The sequence below is a fragment of the Balearica regulorum genome, chromosome 1, assembly GCF_011004875.1.
Source record: "Balearica regulorum gibbericeps isolate bBalReg1 chromosome 1, bBalReg1.pri, whole genome shotgun sequence".
NCBI classification, from domain to species: Eukaryota; Metazoa; Chordata; class Aves; order Gruiformes; family Gruidae; genus Balearica; species Balearica regulorum.
In genome coordinates this window covers 150,708,269-150,725,510 of record NC_046184.1, presented here as the reverse complement: position 1 = coordinate 150,725,510, position 17,242 = coordinate 150,708,269, and the positions used below count along the sequence as shown (strand labels likewise).

General features: G+C 38.1%; 1 protein-coding gene across 1 annotated transcript in view; it reads right to left on the bottom strand.

Moving 5' to 3' along the window:
• Window positions 1-17,149, bottom strand: part of GCC2 (GRIP and coiled-coil domain containing 2) — a 29,999-nt gene extending 12,850 nt beyond the window's left edge. The window contains exons 1-15 of the mRNA XM_075739153.1: window positions 16,994-17,149; window positions 13,884-13,946; window positions 13,133-13,217; window positions 11,963-12,030; window positions 11,035-11,139; window positions 7,775-10,249; window positions 7,015-7,084; window positions 6,232-6,332; window positions 6,040-6,138; window positions 3,688-3,807; window positions 2,126-2,290; window positions 1,649-1,753; window positions 945-1,107; window positions 299-399; window positions 90-167 (exon numbers count right to left, since the gene is read on the bottom strand). Coding sequence (XP_075595268.1) covers window positions 90-167; window positions 299-399; window positions 945-1,107; window positions 1,649-1,753; window positions 2,126-2,290; window positions 3,688-3,807; window positions 6,040-6,138; window positions 6,232-6,332; window positions 7,015-7,084; window positions 7,775-10,249; window positions 11,035-11,139; window positions 11,963-12,030; window positions 13,133-13,217; window positions 13,884-13,946; window positions 16,994-16,999 — 3,804 coding nt within the window. The 5' untranslated portion in view covers window positions 17,000-17,149. The remainder of the gene's footprint in view (window positions 1-89; window positions 168-298; window positions 400-944; window positions 1,108-1,648; window positions 1,754-2,125; window positions 2,291-3,687; window positions 3,808-6,039; window positions 6,139-6,231; window positions 6,333-7,014; window positions 7,085-7,774; window positions 10,250-11,034; window positions 11,140-11,962; window positions 12,031-13,132; window positions 13,218-13,883; window positions 13,947-16,993) is intronic.
• Window positions 17,150-17,242: the final 93 nt, after the last annotated feature.

Sequence of the window (17,242 nt, the reverse complement as noted above, 5' to 3'; positions counted from 1 at the left end):
TCAGCCTGTATTCCATCCACCTAGTACAAATCACGTCCTTATTACTTAAATAAGAAACCTTATACTAACAAAGAAGTGAAGTTTCTTGCCTTGTAGGCTTCCACTTGTTGTTGACTGGCTTCCAGTTCCCCTTTTAATGATGCCTGCAACATTAGATGGTCATTTTCCTGCATGATAAAATTATCTGGTTATTAAAGAACCCCAAACCTCAGCAACTTAATAGTTCAGCTATCAGCTGATCAGTTTTTTAAAAGTCAAGTTAAAAATGGAATATATAGTCATTGACATCTGGACTTACAGCTTGTTTTGAATCAGCCAGTTCTTTTTTGGTTTTCACCAGAAGTTGTTTTATCTTGGCATTTCTTTCCTCATCCTGTTGCAGAGTTGACTGAAGTGACTCTAATGCAAAAAATAGCAGTTATACGCAAAGGAAACTTCCTCTCCTGTATTTCCTTAACAGTATTGAAAAATATTTAAGCAAGTTCTGATAGACTTCTTAAGAGCTGCAAACAAGTAGTTTATAGTAAGTGTAGTATCTGATTTCCAAGTATCACAAAGATACTCTAATAAATTAAATTGTTTTAAGATGTACACTTAAGGATAAGAAGAAATGACAGTTTTAACCACATGCTAACTAATAAAGTTTTATGAGTGTGGGATGTCAGACTGAAAACCTGTCAGATACTGACTTTCAGAACTTAGGATTAACTAAATCAGGTAAAAAACACAGTTTATCAGGTAGACAATTTGGCTTTTATTTGCTGAATATGAGATCAAGCAACTGGAAAACTAGTAAAGTTTCCTTTATGGAAAAGTAATTTTGACTATCTAACTGTTTAATATTCCCTGTAAACCTTACTCTCATTCATTGACTTGTTTGTAATCATATTTGTTACCATTACTAACTATACCATAGAGACTCTTGCTGTTAATAGTTTACTCACTTATTTCTTCCTGTAGGGTCTCTTGCTTCTGTTTCTGAATCCCTGTCTCTTGCTCGAGATCTTCTATTCTGCTGTCCTTATCAGTAATCTTCTGATTAAGTTCTTTTACTAACCTTTCATAATCAGCTATTTCCATATCCATCAGTGTACTCTTTTGAGCATCCTGCAAATTGCACACAATAAAGTTACAGCTTACAATCTTCCTTGGCTGCTAAGACTATTTTTTTTTAAATTATATTGAAAAACTAAATTGCCCATCTAACAAAAAATTTAAAACTATCCATATCCCCAAGTAACACCCCATTCATCAGGTTTTCATATACTCAGTAAATAATCTGTTGTCAAACAAGAACCAGAAGCTTTGAAAAACCTGTTGCTAGTTTTAAGTTTTACCAGTAGGTATTTTGCAACTCTCAGTTCTACCCTCTTCTGAATAGTGTACTATACAAGTACTCCAGACATCTGAGTCCTATCCCTATTTCTACTCATGACAGGCCACATAACCCAAGCTAAAACAAAAAAACCCAAAAACCCCAACCCAAAAGCACACATCAGCTCTCCAGCCACAAAACTAGGGAAAACATGAGGATTTTTACCCCTTTTGCAAATCATGGGCTTTAAAATCCTCAGAACAGAAAGGGAAGCATTCAACACAGCAAGATGGGCCAAAATCTTTGGTAGTCCATTAAGCACTGAAATTCTACCTTTCTGGCCAGCTCTAGTTCTTGCATAGTTTTCTGTAGCTGTTTCTTTTCCTTCTGAAGTTGCATCTGAAGCTCCTCCATTTCTCGGAGAGCACTGCTATGTTCCTGAAATTTAAATACCTCTCAATTATGCAGCCGGATTTCAAAATAGGTATTAGCATCTATTTAAACTAAGACACACATTTAGGTACAAAGATAAGATTTTTTTTTTTTTTTTTTAAGGAAATCACTGGGAACCAAAGAAAACCCCAGAAGATTATTAAGAGTTTTCCCTTTCTGTAACCATCCCCAGCCTACTTGTAAGCGACAGTCTTGCAAAGTTCTTTCAATGAACTGCCCAAGCCTTCAAAAAAGACCCAGTTAACAAGAGAAAGTACAGAACTTGTTCCATAAAAACACAGTTTACAAAGGTCCAATAGAAGTCACATCCAGTGAAAGTAATGCTTCAGCCTATTCACTGTCTTTGCAGAATATTACCTTTGTTTTCTGTTCTTTTAGAAGCTTTTCAGTTTCTAGTTCTTTGTCAGCCTTTGCCTTGGCTCTTTGTATCTCCAGTATCTGAGTTTCCAGCAGCTTAGCATTGTATTGCAGTGTTTCAACACGAGCCAGGAGGTCTTCATTAGCAGAGTGTAACTGATCATGCTGAAATCATAAAAATGGAAAGATAAAAACATAAGCTTAATTTGTGTGTGACCGATAGATATTGTCTCTATTTTAAAACAAAACAAACACCGATCTCTATCCAACTCCATTAAAACAGCACTCCTACAGATGAGCCTTGTCCATCTTAATTGTTTTAAACTAGATTAAGAAATAAGCTAAAGTCCCTAGCATGATTTGATTATTTTGTTCAGAGTTCATTTGCCCAGCTTTCCATAAGATGGCTAGAATTACGAGAAATCTGAAAAAAATACCCCAGCATTTATGCTTCCTACAAGAATCACCTTCCTCCCACAATAATACACAAAGTTCAAGTACTTATTGCCCCACTTCAAATACCGCTGCTGTATTTGTAAATACATGATCATACTATTAATTCCTAGAAAAGATTTAACGGTAGCACCACCAAGCCTTCAATGAGATCATATAAGTACATAGTAAGAACTCCTGTATCTGGGCTATTTTTGCAATGATTTTAACGCATTTAATTTTGACATCATCAGTGTTTTATCTCAGTCTCTATTATGCCGATTAAGAATGAAGTATAAGTGAAAGAAGCTGCCAATTACCTAAACAGTGTTTTTATTTACAAAATACTTTGTAACAAACTTGAAAAACCTCAATGCCTGCATAGTCAGCAGAATACACGCTACTATTGTCATTTACTATTCACTACTAGCTTCTGTTTCTAAGGAAATGACGGCCTAGGTGGATCTTCAGTGTTATTATGTATGGGGCCTGGGAGTTTAAATCCTAAATTCCAAATCTCTTTCAGTTAGCTTTGCAAAAACGTGTCTCTCAGCTGCTTAATTACCATCTTAGACTCTTCTGAATGCCATTACAACAGTCCACAATGCATCCAAAACTCTCATCTTTGTGAAAGATGCAAAAAACCATAATTAATTTAGTATGTTTAAACACTGTTGATTAAATAACAAAACCACATTTTGTCTAAGAAAGAAGAAAAGAAATGTAACACTTAGAGGTTACTGCACTTCGTGAGAAGTGTAGGTGTGAAATCAAAAAAACAGGGCAAGTTTGATACTTTGATTTTGTATGTGGTACATGCAGCAGAGTTGTATGCCCAACCGAAGCCAGAGTTGATCACCCACTCTTTTCTGTGAGTTGACCTGGGGTAAGTTAAACCCCTTCCATTGAAAGGGCCAGACATTCTGGATATATTTACCTTTGTCATAGCCCAGATAAGATACTAGATGTTGAAAAAAAACACCCCAACCCTGAATTTCAAGTCACTATACAAAATGCACTTGGTTATGAAACTATATATAGTAAGTATCACATGAGTAAGACTCACACTCAATAGGTAAAATAATTTTTACTGTAATTATCAATAGACCAGACACACATACAGAACTGACCTGCTGGGATGACACCTGTAGCTGTCTTGTGAGGTCATCTATCTGACGTTCAAGATTATTTGCTCTGCCTTTTTCAGAATCCAGCTGTTCTCCTTGCTTATCGTACTCCATCAAAAGATTCTTAACACATACAAACACAAACTCATCATTTTTTTTACAATATACACTGCAAAAGCACATTCTGTATCTCAGACTCTTACTTATCTTCCTAATCTTTCAGCATATGAGGTGTCTTACTGCAACATCAGAAATATCAGAATTAAATTAAAACTATAATTCTGTAACAGTGTCTGGAAGAAACCCTTTTCAGTTCATGAAATTCTAGAATAATCAAGGTTGGAAGAGACCCTAGGAGGTCTACATTTAACCTCCTGCTTCAAGGAGGGTCAGCAGTGAGTTCAGACCAGGTTGCTGAGAGCTTTGTCCAGTCAGGTCTTTCCAAGGACCTACCTCCAAGGATGGAGATGACACTATACCTCTGGGCAACCTGTTCCAAAGCTTGACCATCTTCATAGGTTAAAAATTTTTATCCATGTATCCAGTTGGAATCTCTCATTTCAATTCAATTCCTGTGCAACTTGCACTGCACTAGGTGATCCTGCTTTAGCAGGGGCGTTGCACTAATGATCTCCAGAGCTCCCTTCCAACCCCTAACCTTCTGAGATTCTGTAATTTAAGACTACTGTCTCTCATCTTGCACCACCATTACTAACCTGTTTCCTTGATAACGCCTTTCTAGGTACTGGAAGGCTGCTATTAGGTCCTTTTGAAGTCTTCTCCAGGCCGAGCAATTTCTCAGCCTTGTACATCAAATATTCCAGTCCCTTGATCATTCTGGTCATGCTCCATTGAAATCACTTCAGGTTATCTATGTCATTCTTGTATTTGGGGGAGGAGTGACAAGACTGGCTGCAGTACTCCCAATGATGTCATAGAATCATAGAATCATTTAGGTTGGAAAGGATCATGAGTCCTGCTGTAAACCTATCACTGCCAAGTCCACCACTAAACCATGTCCCTAAGCACCGTATCTACATGTCTTTTAAATACCTCCAGGGACGGTGACTCTTCCCTGAGCAGCCTCATCCAGTGCTTGACAACACTTTCGGTGAAGACGTTTTTCTAATATCCAATCTAAACCTCCTCTGGCACAACTTGAGGCTGTTTCCTCTAGTCCTAACACTTGTTATTTGGGAAAAAGAGACCAACACCCACCATGCTACAAAACCCCCTTTCAGGTAGTTGTAGAGAGCTTTAACGTCTCCCCTCAGCCTGTTTTTCCTCCAGGCTAAACCACCTCAGTTCCCTCAGCCGCTCCTCATAAGACTCGTGCTCTAGACCCTTCACCAACTTTGGTACCCAAATGCAGCTTTCTCATTCTCAGTGCACTGCCTACAAAGACCTTGAAATTCTTTTCAGCAGCCATGCAGTTCCCAGCTTGTATCCTCTCTCCCACATGAAGAAATTTCCATTTATTTTTGTCAAACTTAAAAAAATTTCTGTCTGCCCATTCCTGACACCTGTCTAGGTCTCTCTGAATGGAATCCCTGCCCTCAAGTGTATTGACTGTTCCCAATTAGGAATAATCCGAGAACTTGATGAGTGTGTACTCCATCACCTCCTCCAGGTCACTGTTAAACAGGACAGGTCCCAGCACAGACCCCTTTCGTATCCCATTTGTTATTGGCATCTAGTACAAGCCATTAATTGCTACTCTCTGAGCCAAACCATGCAACTATTATCTTTTTTTTTTTTTTTTTTAAAAGTACTCTGATACAAGAGTACTATGAGAGAGCATCAAAAGCCTTCCTAAAGTCAAGGTAAGTGACATCCACTGTTCTCTCATCCACAACTCCAACTGTTTTATCATGGCAGGCAATCAGACTGATTGGACACAATTTACTCTTGGTGAACCGATGCTTATTGTCTCCAGTCGTGTGCTTCTGCTTCATCTGTCCAGAGACATGCTCCAAGAGGACTCACTCCCAGGGAATTGTTAGCTTATGTCTTTGTCACTTGAGGACTTTCTAACTGATCCCCAATTTAATTTATGTTGAAGAATTCATAAGGATTTATGTTTTGTCTCAACAACACATTGTTTGATACATATGATGTAATCTAAAAGGTTTAAAAATACCATCCAGTAGAAAGCAAGTGCCTTATGTTCTTATGACAGCAGTCACAGAACTAGAACCTTCCATTTCTTGATTTGGGTACTCAACTGCACTAACACAATTTATTTTATCAAACATACTTATGCAAGTAAACAGCAATATATATCCAGGCTAGGCTTCAAAAGCAAAGTATTTTCTGACAGTTAGCTGTCTTCTATAAATACAGTACTATTCTTACCTTATAGCTTTCAGCTCCTTGAATGACATCTTTCATTGAAGCAGACAACTGATCTTTTTCTGACCGAACCAACTCCAATTCTTCCCTCAGAGCCTGCATCTTATTTAAAAAAAGGAAAAAAAAAAAAAGTGTGTCATTAAAACAGAACCCCAAATGAAGAATGTTCTTCATATAAAGAAGCAGTCACGGTACCTCTTTTCGGCTGGCATCTAATTCTTTCTTTGCTTTCACAGCAACAACCTTAATTTTATTTAGCTTCTCTCCTTTTTCTGCAGATTCTCTTTCCAGCCTTCCTAAAATAAATAAGAAAGTCAAAAAATACACCTCTCCTCTCCCCCCAAAAAATGAAATTAAATGAAGTTCAATTAGAACACATATACCAGCATGACTTTAAAATGAAACAAGATATAAAGCAGGGCGAGATGTTCAAATGTTTTGTTAAGCATTTAAATTTAATCTGAAGCTGAAGCATTCAGCTGCACAGACAGCTTAGGGACAATCTTTCTCTGTTTCAGAGGCTTCCATCACAGTTAACATTAAGAGCCATATTCCTGTCTACTTCCACACAACGTTTTAACAACTTGGAACTGTTTTCTAATGTGTTGGGATAACTGCAATGACGCAATAGTAGCTTTGGCAAAGTGTTGCTTACCTCTCCTTTTGGCTGCCTCAGGGATTCTTATTGACACATTTATTCCCCATATTTAAAAAAATAAAGATTAAATCCACTACACCATTTATAGCCACATGTACACAGGAAGAAAAAAACCTTAAGAAATATCAAATGATAACTAAGTTAAGATTGCTAATAATATTTTAAATCCCTAATGGAAGGAATACTGTAGGGTGTTGCATTAATTTCTACTTCCCCACCTTCCTTGGCTTGTAGGAAATACAGGACAATTATGCAGAGAAAGAAAAACTAACAATCCAAAACCCCCAAACTGTTTACAAAGAGAATAGCAAGAAAGATACCAATTTTTTCTTGAAGTTCTGCTACTGAAGACTGTTGATCAGTTTTCTCAGTCATTGTCTCCATTAAGTTCTGCATTATAAACAAAGATATAAGAAGTATTACAAAAAATTCTTTGTGATATCTGTTTTCCCCTAACAAGCCAACAGAAGTTTCAGCTACAGCTGGACTGTGTCTGTGTTGTTACTACCAAGCAAGTGCAATCTCACATCAGCTTGGTAACTGAAAAACATACTTATGTTGAAAGGAAAACATTCCAACCTTTTAACAGCTGCTTTCCATCCTGTCTGAGGACAAAAAAAAAAAAAAAAAAAAAAAAAAAGGAGACCATTAATTCTGCAGCTGTCAGTTTTACATAACCATCAATTTCCAGGACCTGAAGTTAGGAGTAGCTAGTAGATTAAGCAGGAGTTTTGTTTGAGATGGAGCCATAGAAAGTTAGAGGTGAAAGATTATGAGGTCAGTTAGTCCATCTAGTTAAATGATCACTTTGAGGGGTATTGATAGGAAAAGAGGCTCAAGTACAAGCAACTTTTGTCAAAATAGCATTATGATTGGTTTTGTTTCGTTGTTTTTTCCTGGGGGGAGGAAGGGAATTTTGAGGTGCTAGGAAACTCAGAAACATGTGCTTTCTAGAAGGGAAACTCACTTTCAGGCCAAGGAAAAAAAAAAAAAAAAAAAAGAGAATTGAAAGTAATTTTTGAACCTTAATTCTGAAGACTTTAGAGGTTTAGTCTGTATACTTCAATAACAAAATATAACCTTTAGAGAACTCAGTTCGTCTTTCACATTTCTAAGTTCAGTTTCCTTTTGTTCCAGAATGAAACTTAAGTCGTCTTGCTTTTCTGATCCTTTTTGCTGTTCTTGTATTTGACTTTCATAAAAAGCAAGTTTTTGAGTGATCTCTTCAACATTAGCTACAAGATCTTGATTTTCAATCCTTGTTTTCTCACTGGCATTCTTCAGCTCCTGGATATCATGTTGAAGTGCTTCTTTTTCAGACAACACTCCTTCCAATTCTTCTCTAAAGTGATCCTTTTCTTTTTCAAAATCCTGAATCAGGGATCTATGTTCTATATATTGAGCTGCATTTTCTTCCTCTAGTCTCTCAACTTCCCGCTGCAAATGCAGAACTTCCTCCTTATTCTGTAGAGCATGGCATTGCTCTTCTTTCATTTTTAACAAGCATTCATTTGCAATTTCTAACAAGTTAAGAGAATCACATTCTTCATTAGAATCTGAAACACTGGACCCCACTTGCTCAAGTAAGTGGTAGAGCTGAGTTCTTACAAGGGACCTGTGTGCTTGTTCACTTTCAAGTAATGTTGATATATGGTTTTTTTCTGCAGTCGTCATTTGTAGTTTCTTTTCTAAGTTTTCAGACTGCTCTTTCAACACTAACCAACCATCTTTTTCAGATGTAATTTTTTCCAGCTTTTCACTTAATTCACCTTTTTCCTGAATGATTTTCTTATTTTCTTCACGTAGAGTATATGCTTCAGAGGAAAGGTGGTCTTTTTCACACATCAGAGATTCAATCTGGTTTTCCAGTTGTTCTAGTGTTTGAGCATTTTCACTCTTGCTAGTTAAAGCTTCGTTCAGTCTCTCTGTTAATTCCTCCACCTTTTTCTTCAGGTCACTATTGTACTGGTTAGCAACACCTACTTCTTGCTGAAGGTCCTGAATTTTTCCTTGATCTTGCTTACACCTTTCCTGAAGGGTTTCTCTCTCTTCACCCAAGCATCTTACTTCATTTAAAATATCCTTGTTTTGATCAGTAAGAGCAACAATCTTATCTTCCAGTTCTTTTATAGCAGTCTCTTTTTGGTCCATGGAGCTTGTTATTGCATTATTCTCCTCCTGAAGACTAACAATTTTACATTTAAGTTCTTCTATCTCTAGCTGATTAGATGACAATTTTTCTATTTCTTCCTGGAGACGATTCACAGTTTCAAGAAGAACATCCTTTTCATTGAAAGCAGCCCGGAGTTTCTGTTGCAGTTCACTGACATCAGAGGCTTGCTGTTGTCTCATTGATTCAAACTCCTGGCTGATCTTCCCAGCTGATTCCCCTAGCTCAGTCTGTAGAGTTTCCATTGTTTCTCTCAGGCTATCGTAATTGGACACTGCTTCTTCTTTCTCCTGGGTTAGCTTTTCAAGTTGCTCTCTAAGTTCCTGCATTTCAAAAATTAATGCCATCTTCTCTTTTTCAGAATCAGATAATAAAGTTTCATTTAGTTCAGAAATTTCTCTCTTATGTTGCTCTTTCAGAGTTTGAGTCTCTAACTTATGCTGTTTTACAGTGGTTTCAGAGTGCTGTCTTGCTGCTTGAAGCTCCAATTTTAGTTTTTCAATTACACAACAGTAATCTTCTTTAGTAAGCTGTAATTCATTTATCTTAAAGTCCAAGTCTTCCCGCTCATGAAAGTACTCATCCTTTATGCGACGGATTTCCTCTTCAAGTTTTAGTTTAACATTGCTCATGTAAGTTAACTCATCTTTTAATATACTATGTTGTGACTGGAGCTCTTCTAAACTATGCTCCAGGTGCCTAACCTTTTCTTCCATTTTTGCTTCTACACAAGGTTCTTCTGGTGTAGCTACAACATCTATGTTGTTTCCTACATTTTTATTTAAGACTTCTCTCAGCTGCTCTAAGTCAGTATGAGCGCACATTTCATCCTTCGCATTTTTCTCTTTTACTAAGCTCTCCTCTGCCAAATTGTGCTGTAACTGATGTATCTGATTTTGCTTTTCTTCATCTTCTTTAGATGATATTTCAATTCGATGCATCAACTCTGACACCTCTTCCTGATGGGCAATTTTTAATTTTTTAAGCTCTTCATTCAGATTTTTTATTTCATTATGGTAACACTGAGAGTTGCTTCTAATAGTTTCTTGCAGATTTGTCACTTCTTTGTTTTTGTCTTCATTTAGAGTTTCCAACTGCTTGCTCAGACACAAAATTTGGTCCTCATAAGTAGATTTAATCCTTTGGACATCATCTTGTAATCTTTTAACTTCTTTTTGACTATCGCTAAGACATTCAATCTGTTCCATCAGCCCCATTTCTTTCTTCACTTGTTCCTCTAATTCCATTTTCAGCTTTGTTAAGTCCTCATCATGTTTGCATTGGGCATTTGCTAATTCACTCTTCAAAGCTTTTATTTCTTTCAGAGAGTCAATATTCGATTCCTCCAATTGCTTCCGCAATTCTTCTGTCTTAGCCACTGCAGCCTAAACAAACATGCAAGTTATTAAACACTGGTAATTTAGCACACAGAATTTCCAAATAAACTGTTTAAAATAATGAATTAGAAGATTTAGAAGTCCTTAGTTTTTAAAATTGCTATAGTTTTAAAGTATCTATCTATATTAGGACAACTCAATTCAGAAGACACTGCAAGATTACAAAAACGTTTGCAGAATAAGAAAGGAAAACTAAGTCCTAAATCATGTTTACCAGCATAATTTCACAAAATGGTCATGAAAGACTTCAGCTTTAGCAATTATTCTGATAATGTATTAAAGACCAAATTACTTTCAGTGTATTGAATTCAAGTATCTGGAATATTACAGCTTTCATTATTTGCAAGCAATTCACTCTTCACTTTATTATTGAGATTACTGACATAATATAGATGCCTTGGCTGACAGGCTCCTTTCTATGAATATCTGAATGTAAATCTCGTATTTTCTACGGAAGGACAGAGCTGACTGACTGAAGCCATTGCATATGTAGGCTACTAATGCACAGACTGAATTTTTTTTTGACCAGTTGTGGATCTAGCTGGTGCATGCAAGAATTTTATATTTATTGTCAGTCCTATAGAAACTATAAGTTATGGGGTACAGAGAAAATATGCTTTAATATATGAAGCCTTTAGATTTTTTTAAAAGGTAAAACAGAACACAGTGAAGAGAAAGGTTAAAATGAAAGTGAAATACACAACAAGCAAAACTAGAAAATAAAGATAAACATAAGTCTGTAGTATTTTATTAACGTTCTACTGCTTCAGTACCTCTACTTCTTGCTTTCTTTGAATATTTTCTTTTTTCAGAGCTACACACTGCTGTTGACTTTCAGCTTTTTCCAGAAGTACAACATCCAGTCTTTCTGTGAGAGCCTAATTTTAAGGGAGAAAGATCACTGAAAAAGGGTTTCTTAACAATGGAAGCCTGAACAATTTTTGCAAACCATAGGAATTCACATATTGGTCATAACATTTTTTATCAATTAAACAAATCAGTCTGATTTTAAAAGTTACTTTCAGCCCAAATATGACAGATATGGAATATGTAGACTAAAACAATGATGATCAGTAATAGGTTCTGTTCAAAATCATATTTCCGATCAGCCAATTTTATTACCACATGGTGGTGGTGCTGGGGGAGCTCCCCTTCTGTAGAAAAGAAGTCTCCATCCAAATTATTAAAAACAATTTTCCAGTTGATAAATTTCTACCAGTTTTCACTTTCGTATCCTGTCTATGACCTTTACTTTGAGAAAGACAGATGATCTTGCCACTTAAAAAAAAAATAATTCCAGTTACTTTCCTATTTCTTGTGACATGCAACTTATAATTATGTGTTTTTGATCTTGTCAAATGACTGTCTCAGAAGTATTCTAAATGGCTGAAGTCTTTCCACAGTGATCATTCTAAAAACAGAAGCCTGTCTAACCAGCTATACAAGGAAAAATTCTTGCTGACAGAATTGTACTATTCTGTACTATTCCTCACAGAACTAATAGTGTTTTCTGAGAAGTGGAGTAAGGATGTGGGGAGAGGAAGATAAAAAGGTTTTAGGAAGTGTCTTGAATTCCTGAAAACTGATTACATTCAATTTGAATAGCAGTTTTAAAGCTATTTACAATTTGCCAAATTATTTCTGTAGATTTATTTCCACTAAAATTATGTAATACAGTAGAAACTCATTATGGAATCCTACCTGAATAATATCATCAGCTCCTCCAGCAGCTGCTTTAGATCTGAGTTCTTCAATCTCTTTCTCTAGTTCTTAAAAAAAAGTATAGAAATTTCACAGCACAAATTGATGCTCCATCACAGTAACAAATTACTAGCATATCCAGTGCCTAACAACATTCCTATTCAAATCAGAGATGTCTTACTTCATCAATTTTTGTTTGTTACTGAGCGATAAAGGGCTAATGGAAAGGGTACAAATATTCATTACTATTCTCCGGTCCTGACGTTTAGCATGGTTTTCACAGTAAGCAAAGCTTCCTTATTTGGGAACCAAGACAACAGACAGGAATTCTTTTGATGATTGTCTTACTTTCTGTTTCATGATCAATTTAAGTCAGAGGAAAGATATTAATTTCCTACCGGTTCTCTAACAGTAGGCAGCAGATAGAAGAACAAGATCATATGAATAACCCCAGTGAGGAAAAGCCTAGTAGAGGCCACCCCTATCCTTATTGTTTTGCTGGGCAGCTACCAGCGGTCAGCATAACTGTAATACCAAACAAGGGGAAGTGACACCAGTCCAAGCAGTGGGCCACTGGAGGAAAAGGGACAGCAGAGAAGAGAGGGACAGCACATGAGAGCACAGATTTACACAGGATACTTTTAAGTAGTTAATACAAAATTTTGTTTGGTATATTTTACAATTTCCTGTTAAAGAAGCAAACGATCAAATATAAAGTAGCTAACTATTTTAAAGAAGCCATTGTACTCTACAACAGTGCTAATTATGCAAAAAAATTTAAAAAAAAAAAAAAAAAAAATAATCTATCAGACACATTCTCTCTCCCATCTGCTTCCTGAAAAGCAACAGGTATCCCTGCAACTCATATAGGGAACAGAAAATAACAAGTCCCACTTCAACTCTTGCACAACCTACATTGTTCCATCGTGCCGTACTGCCAGATCAAATTTTATTTAATACCTGACAAAAGCAATGCTTCTTTTTCTTCCTTTCCTTGCTCCAAGGACTTCAGTCCCTATCCTCCCACAAAAAATAGTGAAACTGCAGAAAAAAACATCTAGGATATTTGCCTAGGAATTGATCTACCTAGCAAAAATATGCAGTGATATTAGGAAAGGTCAGATAGTAACAATCATTAAGGCAGAAATTGTTCTTTTTCCAGTAAGGTACCTGTGCATCTTGACTTCACTTTCTGTATAAGCATCACTTGCTTTTTTGCAAACTTGATGAGATCTTCTTTGGGCAATGTGTCCAGCTGTAAAAAAGTACATATCAGAGAAACTAGCTTCCTCTAACCTGGAGGTAAAGAGAAAACAGGGAATTCTAGCATCCAACTACCAAGAAGTTAAATTTTAGGGCAAGAAACTGTCTTACCACACATTTGCAAGAACAATAACAGTCCAAGTTACTGCTGTTCTGTTATCCAATTCTCCTATTTCAAGTGCAGCAATAGAATCTACTCCTAATTCTGTACTTTTCCAAAATCATTCTAGAGCACACAACTGGGCAGCATCAGTTAGACAGGAAAACTTAGTTGGGAAGGGTTACAATTCAGTAATATAATTTGAACAACATTTTGAAAATAGCATGTTCATCTAAAATTGACATTGCTTAAATTTACTTCCAACATACGCAAAGAAGCCTGTGTACATTATGAAACAGACTACTGCCAAAACTAGATGCTACTAATATTTTATCAACTATTATAACAGGAAGTGAGCATATCAATAAGATTTTTCCCCTCATGTTTTTAAGAACACCGTAGCCTAGTGTTTCTAAATCATTTTTTCAAGAAGTCTAGAATACAGGAAACTGTTTAAAAATACTTTTATGTCTTCCTATTAGTCACAGCTTGCATGCTAAGCTGCAACCCTTTCAAATACTGCTATCCAAATAAATTAAATTTGTGAGGACTGATTACCTTTGATTTGCCTGATCCTGGTGTGACAGAAGACGCCACCATCTCTTGCCCAGCATCTTGAACCTACAACAGAATAAAGCATAATCTCTGGTAACTGGACTTTTTAATGCAAGACTACCACAGAAACTAACTGAAAGTCTGCAAACATTGAGAGTAACTGAATATAGTGAAAACTCAAGAAGAAAACCAACAATATATTTTTAGGACTAGTCAGAAGGATAATGGAAAAAACTAGAGATCTGTCATGATTAGTACAATTAAGCAACAGAATAGAAAAATCCCAATTTCTAAACCAGTATGATCTTATGATTCCATCACTGAATTGACATCTAGAGTTGATACACTACTAAAAAATCATTTTATTTGCAAGAGGTTACAAAGGCGTGACTTTGCCTCACTATCTTGTTCTTCAAAGACTCATTAAAAAAAAGCATGAACAAAAAACTTGTAGAGGAGTAGCAGTTAAATCAAACTTTGGGAACTTTTGAACCATGTATACCTCTCAACTTTTTTTTTTTTTCTTTCTTTCTTAAACACGCAGGTTATTGCTAAAAGTGTTGGCCTAATAAATATATTTGAAAAGACACTGCAAAGTCAAGGCTCTTTTGACCAAAATATAATCCTCCCCTACCTCTGTGCTTTTTTTTTTTAAATTATTTTTTTAAAACACACTGGTTAGCACTAGAAGTGTTGGCCTGAGAAACATATTTGAAAAGGCTCTGCAAACGCTAGGTTCCTTACTCCTAACATACATGCATAATGCCTTCTACTGTAAACTGCCACAGATCTAATCTGGGAGACTCTACGACTCTATGTTACTTTACAGTGGTTTATGAGAGATATGCTTACCTATACTCAAGAACATAAAGAAACATACATAAGTAAGATGGAGCAAAGGAAAACAGAACAGAGACTTCCAATATATTAAGGGTATCATTTCCAAGCTTTGACCTCTACTCTGCTTTTTCCTTCATACTATCATATGTGTATATAGAAGTGAAGGGGTATATATACAAATATTTGTATTTTTATATATCTACGTGTTTGTGTGTGTGTGTGTGTGTATATATATATATATACACATCCCTTCCCTTTTATTTTGTTACTCTCTTTATTCTGGCAAAAATCCCTTATAATGGAAATTAAGGAAAAAACCAAACCGGACCTAAACACTACTAGAACAGAGAATCACTAACAATTTAGAGAGAACAGCTGATATGGATAATAAGAAAGGTCATCATTAGAAACATGAGTTCAAGCACTGACCAAGGACAAAGGCAGTTACAGTTATCTGTATCACATGGGCTAGAGGTTTTTTGAGATGGCCAAAGCAAACTTATTAGAAAATAATGTGTCTGTAAAACATAAATACAGCGTTAAAGAAAAAAAAGAAGCTATAAAGTTTAAGTTTCATATTTTCTTGGTATGTAAAACTTTGTCAACATTTACATTCTTAGTATTTCAGCACTGCAATTAGCAAAACACTGTCACTACAAGCAGTATGCTTACACAGTATAATTAAGTACAACAAATTGTATGTACTATTTAGAAAATGATAGCACACGTCTCACCACGCTACAGTAAGGTCAGATGAATCTACACATTACTTTTACTCTCCTTTAAGCTAATATGCACAGAGGCACAACCACGTATCACGCACGACAACGCATCCAGTTTTGCTGTTCTGGTAAGAGAAACCAGAAGCAGCTCACATAGAGGGCTTCACCCGTTTGAATTAGAAGAACAATGAGGAAGTTGAGTTACTAAAAAACCCTACAGTTTTCACTGATTAGGTGCATCCAAGCTGTAAGCAAGCAGACAGTAAGTATAATTCTAAGCACAACACTGAATCCTGCAAGGATTCTCAAGTTTCTATTCCACCACTCTGAAACCAGGGTATGCTTCCATACTTTACTTTTTTTTTTCCACTTAAAGCCTACTTTATCTGCAGTAAGGTGTTTCCAAGTCACAGTTTAGCAAGTTCTGTGTATTTTAATTGCTAACTACCCCTTACTTTTGCAATAGCTTAACATAGTCTTAGAAAGCCTAACTGACATATAAATACAATATATAAGACTTTGATGCAAACCATGGCTGTAATGACCATTATGAACAGCTATTTTCTGAGCTGTGTGCAACTTTTGTACATCACTAACTCTAACCATACTATCACATCAAAAACACATTTTAGGTTGTGATCACTTCAGCAGAGGCACTGAACCTCTACTAGAATGTGTGCAACTCAGAAACTACCAGGAGAGTTATCTTCATGTATGAATTTTAAACTCTTCAGTGTTGCCTTTGGATTTGCCTTAGTGTTTATGAAAGCTACTCTAGATACATCAGTGATTTTATTTGTTTGTGTTGGTAGGTGTTTCACAGTTGACATACAGTTAATACATCAGGTCATCTCAGTAGAAAAGGAACGTTTGTTCACCCGTGGGTACTTTTAAAGAGCAACCACTCAACACATTCATTGTATGTCATTTGAGCGTTTCTTCCCTTGAGTCAGCACCGGCTGAGTCCCCCTTTGCCCCGGCAAACAGGATGACACCCCCACCTTCTACCAGGAGGCCCTAAGCAACCTCTGGAGCCCGCAACGGCGTCCACGCTGCCGCAAGCCAGGACCAGAGCGCCCACCGCCGGCCCGGCCCAGCCCAGGCGGAACCGCGGCGGGCCGCGCATCGCGGCCCCTCACAGCTGCCGCCCGGCGGGGCTGCGCTGCCCCCGGGGGCAGGCGGGGAGGAGGCGAAGGGGCGCGCAGCGGCCCGCGGGCTACCCCGCCCGCCACGCTGGCCCCGGACAGCAGCCGGCAGCGGGCCCTGAGGCGAGCGGCGCCGCCCGACAGGCGCGGCAGCCCCGGGCGCTGACAGCCACCCGCCAACGGCCGCTGGCGGCGCGCGGCGGGGGCTGCGCATGAGGGGGGAGGAGGCGCGCGACCCGCTCATGGCGTGTGTGGGGGGGGGGGTGTTGACGCGCACCTCCCCCCACCCTGCGCGCTGCAGTTCAAGGTCACGCGCCCCACTCATCATGTCCTCCCCCCCGCCCCCATCCCATCCCATCCCTCCGACGGCTCCCCTCTTCCTCAGCAGCGCCACCCGCCCCGTTACCTCCATGGCGGGGCCGGCTGGCTGCAGGGGCGGGGAGATCGCGGCGCCACAGCCGCTGTCAGCCCCGCTACATCCTCCTCAAACCACTTCCGCCTCCGTCATCCCCGCACGCCGGTAACGCAACGACTTCCCTAAGCCGCGCTGGCCGCGGGTTAGAGAACGTCCGTCACCTGGGGCCCGCCCCCTCGGGCCCGGTCCCGCCCCCTGGCACGCGGCGCCGGCGGTCGAACACCTCAGTTGCGTTGAGGG